At 41.3% G+C, this 13,776-nt stretch overlaps 1 protein-coding gene across 12 annotated transcripts in view; it reads right to left on the reverse strand.

Moving 5' to 3' along the window:
* Nucleotides 1–13,776, reverse strand: part of LOC121458749 (disintegrin and metalloproteinase domain-containing protein 22) — a 225,790-nt gene that overhangs the window by 106,295 nt on the left and 105,719 nt on the right. For all 12 annotated transcript variants that reach the window (XM_041668082.1, XM_041668080.1, XM_041668078.1 and 9 more), the window contains exon 4: nucleotides 10,438–10,504. In XM_041668082.1, coding sequence (XP_041524016.1) covers nucleotides 10,438–10,504 — 67 coding nt within the window. The remainder of the gene's footprint in view (nucleotides 1–10,437; nucleotides 10,505–13,776) is intronic.

A 13,776-nucleotide genomic window follows, 5' to 3' on the forward strand; every position in this document is an offset into this window, starting at 1 on the left:
TAAAACAAGAACACAATCTTTTTTTTTCCTCACAAGGTTTTACTATGTAGCCCTGTATGACCTAGAACCCACTTTATAGACTAGGCTGACCACAAATCAGAGATCCACCTGCCTCTGTCATCTGGGTGCTGGAATTTATGGCATGTTCCACCACATCCGGCCTAATCATCATACATTTTAAAACCAATGAAAATAGGTGTTTCATTTACAAGAGAAAATATGGTACCAGTAGATGTATTAAGGGTTTGTATTCATTAGAAAAAGCCATTAAGTCTCCCAAGAAATTAACATTAAACAACTGACCTCATACCTACCCATAAAATAAGACTTAGTTTGAAGTCTGAATTAGCAGAAAGCCAATTAAAGTAACTCTTTCTATTGGATACCAATATATGGCAATTATGAGCAAATAAAAATCAGTGCCCCAAGATTCTAGTACATTGACATCCAAACTGTTTAGTCCACTGTTTACTTTTATGGAAGATGTAAAATACCTATGGCACTAGCAACAACAAAAACTGAGTTATCCTTCTAACTCAATTCACTAGTTCAAGTGACAGAGTTTTAAAATTGGCATCAGTTCAAACCCAGAAGATGCAAAGGGCAGGGTTTCCAGTACTGGCCCCACCTGCAATTACAAGTGATTTCTAAATAAGAAGATATTGGAACTGAACCCCACTACCACCTATGAAGTTCAATTCAATTATTTATTAAATGGTCATAGGTTAAAGCTTCTTTCCACCTGTCTTTTAGAAAGTCTCGATCTCATTCTTATGTGGTTATCTTGAGGACACACACACACAGAGACACACACAGTCATATATAATGACGGTGTGGCGATACACACCTGCAAACTTGGAAGATGAAGGCAGCCCGAGTCGACATTTAAGACCAGCCTCAAGTACATACTGGGTTCAAGGCCTGCCTGAGCTACATGAGCCTCAGTTTTAAAAACAACAAAAATAAAACTTTTTCTTAGGCGCCAATTGTGGTAGCTCATGCTTGCAATCTCATCAGTTGGGAGCAGAGGAAACTGACTACTAAGAGTATGAGATCAGCTTGGGCTACATAGAGTGAGGTTCAGGTTACTACGAGGAAGAACTTGATAGAGAGCAGAGGAGGGAAGACTTGAAGGGAGGAAAGGGGAAAATGGTGCAATTACATTTTAATATTGACAGTTGAAAAAAAACACTTTAAAAGAAAAAAGCTAGGTAGTGGCACACACCTTTAATCCCAGCACTCGAGAGGTAGAGGTAGGCAGATCCCTGAGTTTGAGATTAGCATAGTCTACAGAGTGAGTTCCAGGACAGTCAAGGCTACACAGAGAACCCTGTCTCAAAAAAAAAACCAAACAAACAAACAAAAAAAAACTTTCAAAGGGGAGGGATGTTTAGACGGGGACAGGGATAAAAAAGTATGGCAGAAAGGGTATTGGGGAAGGGATAACAAGAATATTTTTTTAAGTCATATACTATTTTATAAGCTCCCTGAATATATAGGTATCCATATGAGTGATTTCATTGAACTTAACCCACACAGGGGATAGAATGCAGCTCCTGGAAGCCACAGATTACCAAGTAAAAAGCCCAGTGCCAGGTGTGGGCTATCTCCCTTTAAACTGTTGGTCAGAGCTGTCCCCCACATTGCCAAAACAATACAGGCTATTGCCACTGTCCTTGGTTGCCCACCAGAACTTGATGATAAGACCCTATTTCCTGATGGGTAGATTTCATAAAACTGGAAGATGCCACGTAGGCTGATGAGCCAAAATGTCTTCAAGAGACTAATCCAGCTGTAAAGCCTGTGAATTACAATAATAATTGGGTGCAACAGGGGCATGGATGTTATTGGGTTAATCAACAACTTTCTGCTTGGCTTAAGGCTTGTTCCACAAAAGGAAATGTGTGCCTGGTTTGTAACTCTTGCCAAGAACCCATAGCTGAGTAGAACACAGATGCCAGGGATAACTTCCTATTATTATTGTGCTAAATGGACACAGCATCCAACTGCTGTCTAAATTTTTATTTCTATGTTCATAGACCAGTCGACTGTTCAGTCCTTATCAGATTTCCTCTGTGCAAGAGATTGCTGTTAAAATATAAACTTATAACTGATCAAGTATCCATGAAGTACCCAGCCACAAATGGACTGTAGTTGGCCTTCTCTTTGGGCTGCCAACCAGCTCCTGAATAAAGACACAGAGACTTATTAATAATTACGAATATTCAGCCTTATCTTACGTCTGTCCCACTATATGTTTCTAACTTAAATTAGGCTATTTCTATTCATCTACATTTCGCCTTGCAGCTTTTACCTTTCTTTCACCCTGTATGTCCTGCTTCCCTGCTTCCCCCACGTGCAGCTGTCTGGCCCCTGGCATCTCAGTGATGTCTCTTTTTCTTTCTTCTTCGGAGCCCAAATTTCTCCTCCTACTGACTCTCCCTGCCCAGAACTCCCACCTATATCTCCTCCCTCGCTATTGGCCATTTAGCTTTTTATTAGACCAATCAAGTGTCTTAGGCAGGCAAGGCAAAACAGCAACACATCTTTACATAGTTAAACAAATGCAACTCATCTTTCAATAGTTAAACAAATATTCCCCAACAATGGACCACCAACATCATGTCCCACACCCACACAAAGCTCAGGGACCATTGAAAAAGAGAGCACAGAAAGATTGTAAGAGCTATCGGAAGACCAGAATTAAGCAGTGTCTTCTGGATAACAGGACCACTGCATTCATGACCCCACAGCAGCTGAGCTTGTCTAGACCAAACTGCATAAGATCAAGCCAGGTAACATTCTAGCACAGAAGAGGGAGGGGTTCCGGAGCCCCACCCCTAACAGGAGCTATTAACAACTGATGACTTCTAAAGGGAGAATCAGTTTTTTTTTTTTTAAAGAGTGTGGCCCCTGGTAGGTTGATCATGCTCTATTAGATGGTCTCACAACCACTGAGTATGAAATTTGAGAAAGTACATAGGAAAAAGAGGACACAAAGTTAGGGGTGAGTAAGGAGGTTGAATGGATCTGGAACAGTTAGAAGGGCAAGTAGAGGATGAACGCAACCAAAATACATTGTGTGACCTTCTCAAAGGATGAATAGAATTATTGCAATACTTTTTAAAGCAATGGTAGTAGTGAAAGAATCACAAAGTATAACAGAATTAATTCAGCTGGGACATGGAGGAGCAAACCTAAATTTCTAGCATTAGGAGGCAGGGAGGGGCAGGAGGAAAGATTATTAAAGGCCAATTTGATCACACAGTAAGCCAGGCTTAAAAAAATAAAATGATAGCATGGTGGAACCTTTAATTCAGTACTAAGGAGGCAAAAGCTATCAGATCTCTAGGCATCTGAGGCCAGTCTTATGAATATGGTGAGTTCTAGACTAGCCAAGGCTACATGGTGAGACTCTGTCTCAAAAAGCAAAAATGAAATAAAATAATAAAGTAAAATAAAATAAAAATAATAGAATTTAAAGCTAATATACTCACATCTGATAATCAAATGTTCACCTATAACAAAGATGTATAAACAAACACAAATATTTAAATCACTCTAATCTTATTAACTGGCCAACTTTAAATAAGTCATGGCTAAACTGTCTTAGAGAAGGGACTTGAGAAGAAAGTTTTCTAAGTAACCTTATTCTAAAATTGTATTTATCTGTAGTACCTAGTTTTGATTGATGTAAGTGAGATTTGAGGCTAGCTCTCCATCCCCCAACTCTCCACCTCTCCTTTGGATCAGAAGTGAGCTCTCAGCTACTGCTCCAGAGCCTCCTGACTGCTGCCTTACTCCCACCACAGGGGCCATGCAATAACACTGAAATTACACTATCAGCAAGTCCCCAGTTAAATTCCTTCTTTTGAAAGTTGCCTTACTTGGTGTCTTCTCACAGCAGTAGGAAGGTACCTGAGACACACACCATGCCTGTACCAGTTCTATTCTCGCAAACACAACTTCGGTGAGGCGTGTTAATGTGCAGGTCTTGACTTGTATCTCCCTCCCGAACTTGACTTCTGCCCTGCAATAAAAGGTTCTGTTCTCAGAATTCAAGCTTAGTGCTAACAGCCCTTAACCTAAATCTCTCAGAAAGTGAAGCTACAAAAATAATGTAACTACAGAGTCTAACACGTGGTAGCTGCAGTTGCCAAATATTCCTGTCATTACATCGGGGAATGTTTGTCACCATTGTTTACACTCTGGTAAAGAATTCTGCTCCAGAGCTGGCGATACAGCTCAGTGGGTAGAGCCCCTCCAAGGACCTAGGATCTTCAGTTGACATTTCCCACCAGCCAGCCTTAAAATGCACATCACTGAATTCCTTTCGCTGCATGGAAGCCTCCCTATCTCCACACAGCCCATGATTTAAGCTTAAGTAACAGCTTCTATAAATAAATTCATTTTTTTATTCCTTTCTAAAATCATCTCCCCAGCCATATGACTCAGTGACTCTTGAGGTAACTAAGCATTATCCAAGAGTCTCTGCAAAAGCTACTGTATTTAGAATTCTAGACAAAAATCATGTGTCTCTGAAATATAAGATACAGTTGTAAGTAAGAGGCATCTTGAAAGAGGAAGGCTGTTGCTGAGTTATTTAAAAATACAGAATAATTAAATAAAAAATGGCTTAGTAAGCTAGGTATGGTGGCTTACACACTGCAATTGCAGCACTCAAGAGGATATGTCAGGAAAACTGAGTTCAAGGCTAGCCTGAGCTACATAGTAAAGCCTGAAAGTAAGAGGTGAGAGAAGGGAAAGGAGAATAAGGGGTAACAAAGGAGGGGAAGGGAGAGAGGTGGGGAGGGACGGGAAGGAGGAAGAGGATGATAGGGATGGAGAGAGTAGCCTGGCATACATCATTTGGCTCCAGCAGCTGCTGCTTGCATTGCACCTCCAAGGTAGCTTCAAAAATCAAAGCTACACTAAAAAGCTGCTGACAATGGTGAGGATGGCTCGGCTCTAACACATTCAGCAGAAGTCACTAAACACCAAAGGCCAGTTTTTCTTTCCTACTTAATGGCTTACTACTCTTGTTTCATAGACGGAACCGTAAGTCTGTAGGATTAAAGCAGTTTTGAGAATTGATAAGGAAAGTTAGTATCCAAAATAAGCAAAAGCAGATTGACTTCTGTGTGTTGTAGAATATTAAAGATGGGTTACATTTGTTTATGCTGTTTAAAGAATATTTGTTGCAAATATTTGATGCATTCTTTTTTTTAATTTATTTATTAAGGATTTCTGCCTCGTCCCCGCAACCGCTTCCCATTTCCCTCCCCCTCCCCCGATCAAATCCCCCTCCCTCATCTGCTCGAAGAGCAATCAGGGTTCCCTGACCTGTGGGAAGCCCAAGGACTGCCCTCCTCTATCCAGGACTCGTAAGGTGAGCATCCAAACTGCCTAGGCTCCCACAAAGCCAGTACGTGCAGTAGGATCAAAAACCCACTGCGATTGTTCTTGAATTCTCAGTATTCCTCATTGTCCGCTATGTTCAGCTAGTCCGGATTTATCCCATGCTTTTTCAGACCTAGGCCAGCTGGCCTTGGTGAGTTCCCAACAGAACATCCCCATTGTCTTAGTGTGTGGGTGCACCCCTCGTGGTCCTGAGTTCCTTGCTTGATGCATTCTTTTATGTTGCGTTTGTTTAACTCTGTAAAGCTGTCTTACTTTGCCTGTCTAAAATATATGATGGTCTAATAAAGAGCTGAATGACCAACAATTGGGCAGGAGAAAGGATAGGTGGGGCTGGGACAGAGAGAATAAATAGGAGGAGAAATATGGACAGAAAAGTTGGAGAACTAAGAAAGGGAGGAGAGGAGGAGGACCTGAGGGTCCAGCCACCCAGATACACAGCAAGCCATGGAGTAAGAAGTCAAGAAAGAAATACAAAAATTGAGAAAGACAAAAGCCCAGAGGCAAAAGGTAGATGGAACAATTTAAGGAAAGATGGCTAGAAAGAAGGCCGGGCATTCATAAGTAATCCTCCACTTATTTGGGGTGGCAGGGCCCCCCAAAAGAGTAAATGAATACAAAACAACCAACTATAGCTGTGTTCACCTTTTCAGCTACAACAAATATGTTTATGAGATGTACTGACCTGATGGTACAATACTTAATCTGCACCTCTTGGAGGGCAAAAGAAACAATTCAAGTACTTTTGTACTATTCAGTTACATGAAACAATTTGAGTGAAATTTTAGTTGCATATAAAAGGATACATGAACTAAAGCTCCTGTCATTTTTTAATAAAAAAGGTAAAAATAATAGAATGTACTCACTAAACAATGACATCTTAGATGAACCAACTTCTATCACTAATGAAAAATGACTGTGCTTGGTCTAAGAAAGAAGTCTACAACAGTTCATCACACTATAGAATTATTTGTGAAGGGTTTTAGGTTTTGTTTTTTAAATAAAACACCTCAAGAGTATGTCACAAAACACCGTTCTTTCAGCACACAGGAAGCTTTTGAATTGCTAGAAGGTTAGATGGGACTTGTGCTTCTTGGAGAGGAATCTAGAAACGGAGATAAGAGAAACATTGAAGTGCAATGGAGATGACAGGCGGTCTTCTCCTGGTGCTGCTTAGGTCGTGGGAAAATACAAAGCTAGGAAAATATCTGTTGCCCTAACAGTCACCACATTTAAATTTTTTCTGAATGATTTCCTACAACAGTCCTTATAGTAGCTTTTTTCCCCTTGTTTCTAGCATATTCGTTAAAGAAAACAAAAAGATTAGGACTTTAAAGATGTTTTTTTAAAAATCTCTATTTTAGGAAGGAAGAAGAATATGATTTAGGAAAATAAATGCAAAAGGAATTTAGTAGCACAGGTGTCTGCAGGAAGATGGTAGTATGCCAAGAAGGAAATAGTTCATGGGGAGACAGCAATGTGGCTCTATGAACAATGGCATTTGCTGCCAAGAACCATTACCTGAGTTCAATCCCCAAGACCCCAATGGTGGGGTGAGAGAACTGACTCCTTCCTACAAGTCAAATTCTGACCTCCGAACACACAACCTGGCATGGGGCATGTACATGCACACATGTGCGTATACACACACACACATACACAAGAAATTTTTCATAGCACACATACCCTTATGGAAGAAAGATGGATGTAGAAAACCCAAGGCTTCCTCTTTGCTCCTGTGTCAACTCCCCTATCTGTTTCCAGAAAGAAGGGCCATTTGAGTTTGCATTAAAATATTTTCAATGAAATTACAATACATTTTGTCAGCCTAAAAGGCTCCTCAAGTGTCACAGTAACCTCTCTTGCCATTAAGTACTTTCTCCTCTGACACCTGCTCCCCATCACACAGCATTTTCTGCAATCTTTTTACCCATTCCAGATTTTAACCTTGACCCAAACTCCTTTGTATTCTTATCCATCTTTCCCTTGACACTGAGAACCCAATTAAGACTCTGAAGCAATAATTTCTGGAGAAAATCAAATGTACCCAAGTCAATGAGTAGTAACCAGTTAGTTGCCAGCCTAAAGTCAATACTCTCTCTACACGCCTAACCTTAGTATTGAGAACTCTAACACAAAGGCGAGCTGGAATTATTAGATTTAGAAATAATTGTGCTATTAAAATAGACACTCATTGGCCATCACTTTATTATCATTAGAAATAAAACAATTAAAAATACTTGGAAATAATAACGCTAATGAATGGCTATGATCTTTCACTAGAGGTAGATAAACCATAGCTCCACAAAAATGCTTACTTTGCTTTTTGAACCTGAGGAAATCTGTCCCCTCACCCACTGGTACAAGAATGTGATTTTCCATTCCTCACTTAGTGTCTGAAAACTTGTGCTAGGGTTATCTTCCCAAGATGATCATGCAGGGAAAAAGAAGGAGGTGTGTCACGAGCATTGCCCCAAGGCAACTGACAACCCAGAAAAACTAAACAAAGTTTGATTAACCCAAGCTGAGAGAAAACCTATATGGTCTTCAGACAAATTACCACTTTAGTTCATGGATTAAAAGCAATGATGTATTGTCACTGTTATTAGAAACCTCCAAAACCAGTTACACATGCATAAAAAAAAGCCTAATAAAATCCATTTCAACTTTTCATGGCCCTCCTATTTTGTGCACTATAGTCTATCTGGTAGATGATCTCTGGCAGATGGCCTGGCCATGAAGTTAATCAAGGCTCACACTGTGTCTATATAAGCTCTCTGTAAGGCAGGAAAAGTTATATTAATGATAGCAGGTCACTTCGAGGGTGGAACACATGCACACAAGCGTGCACACAACCAAGTCATCAGCAGTAAATGTTGGTTATCATTATCAGTCCTGGATGCTGGGCCTCTGAAACTGGAAATTTCGGTGACCCAGAATACCACCAGTTCAGTGCAGTTCTAAGACCACATCCTCAAAAAATCCAAACAAACAAACAAAAAACAACAACAGAAACAACAAAGTCAAACTTAAAAAGAGCAAACTGTGTGGTCTGGAATCTCTTGCCACCATTCATTTCTTCAGTTTTCCTCTCTTTCAAATCCAAAGTTGCTGCTCTCCACTCTCAACACTGAAAACTGCACCCCTACTATATTCTAATTAGCAAGTGCTTTCACATCCTAGGTGCCAGGTCTGGGGGCTCACAGCTGTAATTTCAGCGCTGGAGTATAGATGAGAATTTGAGACTGGCCCAGACTACAGGAATAAGTCTTTTTCTCAAAACAAAAATATGAAAAGATATGTGTGTACAAATATACAATTCATCTTTTAAAGTCCATATGAATTAATATTGGATGTCCTGGGCTAAAATTCCCATGCTGTCACTTCTTAATCTACCTTGGGCAGAATTTAAAACTTACAAGTCTTACTTGTTTACTTCATAAAAGGGAAATAATACATATCTCCAGGGACTGTTGTATTGATTATGAGAGGAAACAAATGTCTCTGGTGTACTATAAATACTTAGATAAGAGCTATCATGATTTATAAAGGAAACCTAACTGGAACACAGTTGTAGACATAGACAAACAATAAAGTCATACTGAACACAAAATGTTACATTTAGAATCTCATTGTTCTTTTTATTGTAAGAGGTATATGTGATTATACATGTGTACATGTGTATGATGTTCATACACATGCACATGTGTGCCTGTGCATGTAAAGGCCAGAGGCCAATGTCAGGATTTTCTACATCAGGATCTTCTTTTGAGACTGAGTCTGAGAGGCAATGAACATCGAGCTAAACAAACTGGCTAAACCTAGCTGGTCAACCGGCCCCAGGACTCCTCTGTCTCATCTCTGCCTCCGCACTGATGGGGTTCCAGGCGGGTGCCTCCTGCCTGGCTTCCACACAGCTGCCGGGTACCAGAACTCAAGCCCTCACACTTGGATGCTAGACATTTTGCTTGACTGAGCTACTGCCATAGCTCGCAGAACTTAGTTTTTAATGGATCAAAAATGCGCAAAAGTTAAAGATGAAACTTTTGTCTCATTAAAAGAATAAAAATAAGTATCTGTTTTGTACATAAAGACTTTTTATAACCTCGGAGGTGAAAGTTATAAAGACAGCTATAAAGGAAAGAACTTTAAAATTAGGATTGTGCAAGATAAAACTGCATTCAATGAAACCTAAAAGGCCCTAAGGGTCCTAAGTGGTTATTTGATAAAGATAATCCACTTGGGTGGATTTTACTTGCTCTAAATATAAAATTGTAATCAACAGTAGAATCTGGACTATGAGAAACTGCATAAAGTAAAATGTCATTTCTGCAACAAGTAAACTTATGAAAAGATCAAATAAAGCTGGAGACAAGTTAAAGCACACACAGACAAAACTAAAGAGCCATGTGCTTTGGTGATCAGACTATATAAATCACGGTGCTGAAAGGACAGCCTCACAGTGAAGATGGTTTTGAGGTGGCTCTGCAGGGCAAGGAGGCAGGTTGGATGTGCAAAGCAACAATGCGCTCGATGACCAAGCTCCGCAGCTTGAACAGGATGGATGTCAATAGGCACCGACCTTTAACAAGTCATCAGTCCATACATGATTTACATACATCTCTGCGTTAGTATTACACTTTAAAATATTCTATATTAAAATTACAATTTTACCAAAGCAGCAGTGACATTTTCCGTGGGACCATATTCCTCTCCTGGCATTCATATGCATGCCCTAAATCGAATGCGCCACACTCGACTTTTCCCAACCACAAGGCAGTGACAAGTGAGCAGAGACCTTCCAGAGACTGATGCTAGGCATGCTTTACGGCACGTAGAACTTCACGTAAGGAGTCCACCTTCCAGAGACTGACTGAGAGGCATGCTTTACGGCAGGCAGAATTTCACATAAGGCGTCCAGCTCAGTTGGTAGAATGCATGTTCAGCGAGCACCAAGTCCTGGGTCCCAAACTCAGTGTTTAGAAAGATTGCTCCCAAAGGAAGGAAATTCTCACTTACTTTGTTTTCCACGACCTTGCCTCCACGTTCAATGTGTCTCTCTACATAACCAGAGGACAGCAACTCACTACAATGAAAAAGAGATGGCAATTAAGGATACATACTGCGGCTGAGGTTGCCGAGCACACTCTCCAGGCCCTGGGTTTGAGTCCCAGTACTTCAGGGGCGGGGGGAGGGGTGGCTTTAAATATACATCACATTTGTAAATTTGCATCAGCTTCACACATATCTACTTTAACAATTCTTTAATTCATACTTTTAAAACAAAATCAACACTTTGCAGAGAGGGAAGAGGAAGGAAGGAGGCAGCAAGGAGGAAATATGCTAGACAGCTAGTGCTTCTACAAGGAAAGAGAGAAAACCGAACGGCCTCCACCACCTGTTAGCCCACGGCAGCGCACAGCCGATTCCCCCACTCCGTACCCAGGCTAGGAAACTGTAGCAACACCAGTATATATGCTAGACAGCTAGTGCTTCTACAAGGAAAGAGAGAAAACCGAACGGCCTCCACCACCTGTTAGCCCACGGCAGCGCACAGCCGATTCCCCCACTCCGCACCCAGGCTAGGAAACTGTAGCAACACCAGTATATATGCTAGACAGCTAGTGCTTCTACAAGGAAAGAGAGAAAACCGAACGGCCTCCACCACCTGTTAGCCCACGGCAGAGCACAGCCGATTCCCCCACTCCGCACCCAGGCTAGGAAACTGTAGCAACACCAGTATTTTTTTTTTTAAGATATTTTAGTCATGTTTTTTTACTCTAGCTTTCTTACTACTCATATCTTACCAGATGGGTCATGTATGCTACTTTTTTCTTATAAATTATTAGTTCCTATCACACACAGAAAAAGAAAAGGAGTGGGGAAAGTGTTGTCAAGATGAGGCACCAGGTAAAGACCTGACAACTGCCCAGCTGCCCAGCCTGACGACCTGACTTGAGTCCCTGGGATTCACATCGTGGAAGGACAACTACCTCTCCCAAGTTGTCACATGCACACTGAAGCCAAGCACCACATTTACAGGCGCACACACACACACACACACACACACACACACACATGAATAAAAACAAAGAAATGAAAAGAAAAACCTCATCAACATTTTGAAGCTATTCTTAAAGTCTTCTAAACAATCTTCTTGCGTGAGTGGATGCTCACCTAATTAGATACTTATCTATTTACTTACTTTAGACAATGTGTATTGGTTTTCTGCCTAAATGCATGTCTGTGTACCACACTCATGCAGTGTGCATGGAGGCCAGAAGAGAATGTACGATATCAAGGAACTGGAGTTAGAGATGGTTGAGACCCACAATGTGGGTGCTGGGGATTGAACCCAGGTCCTTTACAAGAGCAGACAGTCCTCTCAACAGCTGCACCATCTTGCATAAGAAAACTACTACTGAAGGTTCCTAAAATATACACCTGCACATAATGAATTTAAGTGGAGATACATAATGGGGGAGAGAATAAGCCAAATAGACATCACATGCCACCAAATTAAATCCCCAGTACCAGAAATGGGATACAACGCTTTCAGTCATTGTCAAAGGGGTCCATAAGCACCCCTAAGACATCACAGACTATTGGCAATGCTGCTGGTTACCCTCGCAAACCCACTGCTGAAGGCAGCACGTATGCATGTATTTGAACATGGAGGAACTAAGGTTGGGCTCTCCTAGAAGCTTCATCCCTTGTGACTAGCATTCACAGTGCTGGAGAAAAATAAGAGGAGAAAAGTCATCATCAGTTTCACCCGGCAACAAACTGATTTTTTTTTTCTCTCCCAGAAGTTATCAATTACATATAGCTTCTTTGTTAGACGTGGGACTCTGCGTCCACGTCCATTCTCAGTACTGAGATTTTCTCTGGCTAGAACTTGTCGAGGTCTTGTGCATGCTATGGCAGGCAATCTCTATGAGCTCATGCGTGCATGAGTCCTATTGGGTCTGGAGAATACCGTTTCCTTGGAGTCATCCATTACTTCTGGCTCTTACAATCTTTTCACCTTTCTTTTCTATAGATCCCTGAGCCTTGAGAGAAAGGGAGTGAAGGACATCGCATTTAGCGCTGGTGCTCCTGAGTCTCTCGCTGTACATATAGCCCAGCGATGGGTGTCTGTGTTACTTATCATCTACTGTAAGAAGAAGCTTCTCTGCTGAGCACTGAGCAATGCACTGGTCCACAGGTATCACAATACGTCACTAGGAGTCATTTCACAGTTATGCACCTTTAGCGGAATAATAGTAGGTTTACTAGATAGGTTCACGGCCTAGCTAGTCTTAGGTTCTTGGCCTCATTAACAGTGTCAGGGATGGATTCCATCTCACTGAACTAGCCTCAAATCCAGTTTTAAAATGGTTAGTTATCCTCCTAACATGTGTGCCACTATTGTACTGGTGGGTGTGCCTTCTAGGCAGGTCACAAACTGCCTGTCTCTTCATCCCAGAGTTGTGGCTACAGGCAACCTTGTCCTTGTAGCCTGTGTACAGCCAATCCTTTTCCCACTGAGCCATCGCCCCAGGTCCAAAAAGGTCTTTAGATATTTTAAAGTACTAAAATATAAATAAAATTACCATGAATAACTAAAAAGAATACATGAGGCTATAAATTTTTAATGCTACTCTATATATACACGCTGAGCCAACTTTTTCAAAATCTTCTAAAAATGGTTTTATGAATCATCAAGTCAAGTTGTCCCAACTGCAAACCTCTGAGCCCACAGCCCGTCATGAGCACACGGCCTGTCGTGAACACACGGCCTGTCATCATGAGCACCATGCCTACACTTGTTTAAAATGTAAACTAAATGTACAAGTAAGTGCTACATTAAAGCATACCTACAGTGTTGCAGAATCTATGACTATACGCTCAGGAAACTAAAGTCCAAGTGTCATTTACTTTTGAGAATGTATATTTATATTTCCCCTTCACCTGTCATGTATGAGTGTTTGAGAGAGACAGTGTGTGTGTGTGTGTGTGTGTGTGTGTGTGTGTGTGTGCGCGCGCGCCTGTGTACACATGTGTGTGTGGGCACATGAAGTTCATCAGTTTGCCTAGTGTTGCGGGCCAGTGAGCTCTTAGGATCCACTTTTGTCTGCCCCCCTACAGGAATACACAGCCATGTCTGGCTTCTTATGTGGGTACTGGGGGCTCAAACTCGGGTCCCAGCAGCATGAGAGAAGCAGTCTGTGGAACCTTGTATGCCTCAGAAAGAGCTCGTGTGCTCCCTCTCCCTAGCTCCCTCTCTATTCTAAGTCTGCAAACCTCTCTGCCCCTGGATGTTCGTTCTGTGCTTAAACTTATTTATCTTTGGTTTAAGGATTAATTTGTTCATCT

This window comes from Microtus oregoni, unplaced genomic scaffold (assembly GCF_018167655.1).
Source record: "Microtus oregoni isolate MIOR12 unplaced genomic scaffold, Mior012 000018F_ref0000195, whole genome shotgun sequence".
In the NCBI taxonomy this organism is placed as follows: Eukaryota; Metazoa; Chordata; class Mammalia; order Rodentia; family Cricetidae; genus Microtus; species Microtus oregoni.